The 5,112-nt window shown below is 49.9% G+C and overlaps 1 protein-coding gene across 1 annotated transcript in view; it reads right to left on the bottom strand.

Moving 5' to 3' along the window:
* Positions 1 to 1,193: 1,193 nt before the first annotated feature.
* The window catches only part of TAL1 (TAL bHLH transcription factor 1, erythroid differentiation factor), a 4,872-nt gene continuing 953 nt past the window's right edge, over positions 1,194 to 5,112 (bottom strand). Inside the window, exons 2-3 of the mRNA XM_010716312.1 lie at positions 4,633 to 4,918; positions 1,194 to 2,047 (exon numbers count right to left, since the gene is read on the bottom strand). Of these exons, the coding sequence (XP_010714614.1) occupies positions 1,629 to 2,047; positions 4,633 to 4,918 (705 nt within the window). The 3' untranslated portion in view covers positions 1,194 to 1,628. The remainder of the gene's footprint in view (positions 2,048 to 4,632; positions 4,919 to 5,112) is intronic.

Raw genomic sequence — 5,112 nt, forward strand, 5'->3', positions numbered from 1 at the left:
AAAAGAAAAAAGAAAATAAAACGCAGAATTCTGGGGAATGAGGAATCTCAGAGTGTTGGTGGCTTTTTTTTTCTTGCAATAGTTTGACAAAAAGTGAATGAAACCCGCCCACACCCCAGATCACCACCCAGGTGCCCATCCCCAGGGACACCAGTGACTACAGCAGCCCCTCGTGCTCAGCACTGCCCCATGGTAACTCCTTCACTTAAGCTGTCCCTGTACGCAGGGTGTGGATACAGGAGGGCTTTGTCCTCCTTCTCTCAACTACACGCTGGGGGATGCTGTTGGTTTCTGACAATTTGGGGCTGAGCTCAAAGCCCTGGCTTGGGCTGGGAGTACGTCCCACCCAATGCACCTGCTCCATGCTGAGAAAAGTCTCAGCCTATTATTTACAAAAGGCCCTAAAGCTAAGCCCAAAGGCTTTCTCCCTTATGAAGGACATGTTTGGGTTGTGGTGTAACAATGCAATTTCTTTGCCTTGGAGCCTCTACACATGAAGGAACCAGAAACAGAGGAACCACAAAGCACTGACACTTGGTCCCAAACCAGCTCTGCAGCCCCTAAGCCCTTGGGATGATCCCATCAGTACTCTTAGCGTTCACCCCATGCCAGGAGATACAGCAAGGCTGTGGCTCCTACCAGCCTCAGCCAATTGAGGGCCTCCTACTGTCTAATTGCATCCAGTCTGTGGGCGCTTGCAGGGGTGCACTACCACCACTACTTTCACACAACAAAACCAAAAAGTTCAAAGCATACCACCGAAACCCTTTTATAAACCCTATGTACACGCAAACTGTTGATGCATCACTGATTCCTTTCACTTTTTTTCGTTCAAAAAAGTCCCTGGTTCAAGGGAGGCACCACTAGTCGCCTTTTCTCTCCTTAACCAATTCTGAGTTTCATCTTCCTTGAGAGAAGCTCAACCCTACAGAAACCTCTGGGGAAACTTGAGGGAGACCACTGCAGGATGTCACCCACTGTGTTACAGCACAAGGTTGAGGGCTCAGGGGGCGGTGGGGAGCACAGAACACCCTATGTACCTTTATGTTCAGTGGATACTGCATGACGGCGTTGAACAGAAGGAATCTCATGTCATAAATACAACACCCCAAACAATCCAACTTTAGGTAGAAGGGAAAGGAAAGGGGACAAAAACAATTAAAAAAAAAAAAAAGAGAGAGAGAGAGAGAAAAGAAAGTCTCAATCCTTTTAATAGTTCTTTTGCTGAGGGCATTTTTCACCTCATTAAAAAGATACAGTCAGAAGGTCTTGGTCAATGGGAGCATGGCTCGGACCAGTTGCTTGTGCTCCACAGCCCTGTGTTTCATTCCTCATGTCCCAGCCTCAAGACTGCTTGAGAAGTGACCCTCAGGCGGTCCAAAAAACCCTCAGAATGCTGGAGGGGCGCTGGCTGCATTCCCCTCCCATCCTCAGAGTCAGTATGTACAACGAAGACGACTTCAACGCTTTTCTTCTTTGTACGATCCCGTACCTAAACACCGAGCGTCCATCCCATTCGGTTGGCCAACGTGCCAACCTGAGCCGAGCAGACGGGGAGCCAAAGGTCCCAAATCCCACCCGCCTGGGTCTCGCCACCCTCTGAGCGCTCGGGGAGTGATTTGGGGTCATCACCGCTGCGCGCTGCCTTCGACAGGGAGGATGGCATGGTGCAGGTTCCGTGCGTGCTTGGAGTCGAGCGTGTCGTGCTCCTCTGTGAAGCTGTCCGGGCTCGCTGCTCCATCCAAAGAACTTCCACAGCTGGAGTTCGGAGACAGCATGTCCTGCAGGAGGTCTTCCTGAACTATCCCCGAGTCTTTGTTCACTTTACCCCTTTGGTTTCCTTCCTCCTCCTGGTCGTTGAGCAGCTTGGCCAGGAAGTTGATGTATTTCATAGCCAGGCGCAAAATCTCATTCTTGCTCAGCTTTTTGTCGGGCGGGTGCGTGGGGATGAGTTTGCGGAGCTCTGCGAAGGCTCCGTTCACGTTCTGTTGCCTCCACCTCTCCCGGCTGTTGGTGAAAATGCGGCGGACCACCTTCGTGTGTGGACCTGCAATTGCAATGGCACACAGTTATTAGCAGCGCCCAGCGGGTCGTAGAATCATAGCATCACAGGATCGTTAAGGTTGGAAAAGATCTCTGAGATCACCCAGTCCAACCATCCAGCTATCACTAATACTGTTCAAAACCTTGTCCCTCAGTCCCTCATCTCCACGGTTCTTGAATCTCTCTGGTCATTCAATAATTTGCTCATTTCTCAAGTTACTCTATTTATTTTAGTCCCATCGTCAAGGCGCAGGACCAAGAGTTTCCAACTAGCAGGAAGCTAACCAAGGAGTCGCAACAGCCACAGCTCCTGTTCAATGGAAGGGAAAAGTTGAGTTGCACCTTTCTAGATGCCTCTTGAGATGCCTAAATTTAACTCTCCAAGGAGAATGGCTCACCATTACATGTATTTTTAGGCTATCTCAGCAACAAAGATCCTATGAAAAGACTAGCTCACCAGATGGCTTTATTTTTCTATCCAAAAGTCACATCATGCGGATAGGGGAAATTGGCATGAGCTGAGGATTTAACAGCTCCGAGATCCCAAGATGTTCCTTCTGCCCCGATGTCACCAGGATCAGGAGCTGGCAGAGATCACCAGCCCTCCAGGTGCTTCATGTGATGGGGCAGCAGGACTTGCCCTGGTGTAACACACAGTGAAAGCAGTGTCCTTGCCTCAAGGGTGACCATGGGAGGAGGACAAAACAGCTTTCCAGCTGGCCCATGGACCTCCTTACTCCCTCTTGTCCATCAGTGCAAGGATTCTCCATCAGACACTGATTGGAGAAGGGTCTCCCAATTGCCAGTGATGACCATTTGGCTCTGCTACTGTCAGTGCCAGCTAAATTTCTAATTTTACAGCCATATATTCCTGTAGGACACATAACAGAGGAGGTATTCCTGTAATCAGGAGTGAAATCATCCATTCTCCCTCTATCAGTTCTCCTTTCAGCTCATTGAGGCAGCTCCTGATGGCATGAAGTGACATTGCCTCTGTGCTGGGAGAGACCCAAAGCAGAAGCCTGCTCAGAAGTAAAATCAGGACTGCAGGTCCTTGGATGCACAGAAAACAGTGTGTGGAAGGAGACACTGCCATCAGCCATCTCCATCCTCACCTCCAGGACACACTGACAATGGAAGGACACAGCAACCTCAAGAAACTACGGGAGAATGGCCATGCTGGAAGGAATAGGGAACATCACAGGCAGTGAAAATCACCACAAATGTTGAAGTGTTCAATGAACATGCTGATGAGTTGCACCCTAAAGGATGGGCTGTGGGGTTCCCATCACACACCATCTCTCCTCTGTGGGGACCAAAGGGACCTCAGCCACCAGTGCTGCCTGGCTCTGCTGAGTGCAGTGACAACATGCTGCCATCTCCTACAGCAACACAATTCCTGCTCTTAAATGCTCTTTCTGGACAAAACAGAGCACACAGTCCTGGATTTAGGAGGTGCAGCTTAACATCTTTTTGCGCTCAAAAAGGAATAAGGAAAAAAAAACGTGGATCATGTTAATTATCCAAAAATCTCAATCTTCACAGGCTTCCAGCACATCTCATTTACAGGAAGCTGACTACTAAGAGGCAATGTCTCATAAAATGCTGAAATCAAACATTGACCTGTCCATTTTCCTCCCCAAACAAGATCAAGAATATAACAAATTCTGACACCACTACAATGTTTGATTCTCGCATCAGTGCCAGCAACTGCATTAACCATATTTTTAGAAGAACAAGTTTGGGGCAAAGTGTGTCAAGCAGTGGAGAAATTTAAAATACCCTTTAGCTGTATTATAATGGAAGAGCTTCGTTTCTCATAAAGAAGCCCCCTAATTAAGCCAAGCATTTGGCTGCAAAGTTATGCCTGGATTTTGTTCCAATCAATGGATTGATCAATGCTTGTTAAATTGTAATTGTAATTACAGATCCGAGGAAAACCAGCAAGAAGACAAGCTTCCAAAATTACGGAGTATCTCTCAGATAATTTTTCACATCTGTCTCCTCGTGTATGTGTCTTGTACAGAGTGGCACCATCACTGTGTGCTGTTCCCGTTCCCCACACACCCCTGCAATGTCCCATCACCATCTGAGCCCACGGGAGCACAGGGACAGCCCAGCAGTGGTGACATGTGCTGACTCCTCATGTCCAGATCGCACCATCCAGTACTTGTATTCCCCCTCAAACTGATCCTAATTTTGCAAATGTGCATGAGGTGGGATCTGCAAGATTCAGCCCTACCTGTACACGCCTGGAGCCAAAAATTTGGATACGATCAAATATCGTCTACTTACTAGAATACAGCATGTCTATTTCTATAACCATAGAATCACTGAGGTTGAGCAGGACCTCTAAGACCATCCAGTCCAACCCATCCCCACCGTCGGACCCCGCACCTCAGCACAGCCCCCAGCACGATGCCTTCCTCTGCCGTTCATCTCAGAGCGACCTGTGAGGCCGGCTGCCCCCAACCCAATGGCACCACCCACACTGCACGCAGACCCGTGCTGTGCCTTCCCCGAGCGGGGGACACCCGCTGCACCCCATGATATTCCCCCTTCACATCTTGGGCTTTTCCCCGTACTCACCGTCGGTGATCTCCATCTCGTAGGGCGACGGTCTCCTCTTCACCCGGTTGCTGCCGTACATGGAAAAGGAGTCCGGCTCGCCGAAGAACCCGCTGCAAACAGAGGCAGAGCGGCGTGAGGTGGCCCCGATCTCTGGGGAGATGCTCACGGACCCCGCAGCCCACGGGGGTTGGAAGGGGCGCCCGGGATCCGCGCTGTTCCCGTGGGGCCATTTTCCGTCCCTGGGGCTGAGCGGAGGAGCTCGGGGAGCACCGCACAGCTCAGCCTCTTTCCTCCCTATACTCCACTACAGGACCACAGCGAAACGCCCCGTATCGGCTCGGCCCGTGGTATTTCTGCCAGCCTATTTTTCCCCCCCTCTAGGAACGACGGTTTTTCGTTCCGTTCTTTTGCTTTTTTTCTTCCCCCCCCCTTTCTTCCTTTGCAAAGTTTGCCTTTTTAATATATATATATATTTTTTTGGCGATGACTCAGCCCCCC

This window comes from Meleagris gallopavo, chromosome 10, assembly GCF_000146605.3.
Source record: "Meleagris gallopavo isolate NT-WF06-2002-E0010 breed Aviagen turkey brand Nicholas breeding stock chromosome 10, Turkey_5.1, whole genome shotgun sequence".
Lineage (NCBI taxonomy): Eukaryota > Metazoa > Chordata > Aves > Galliformes > Phasianidae > Meleagris > Meleagris gallopavo.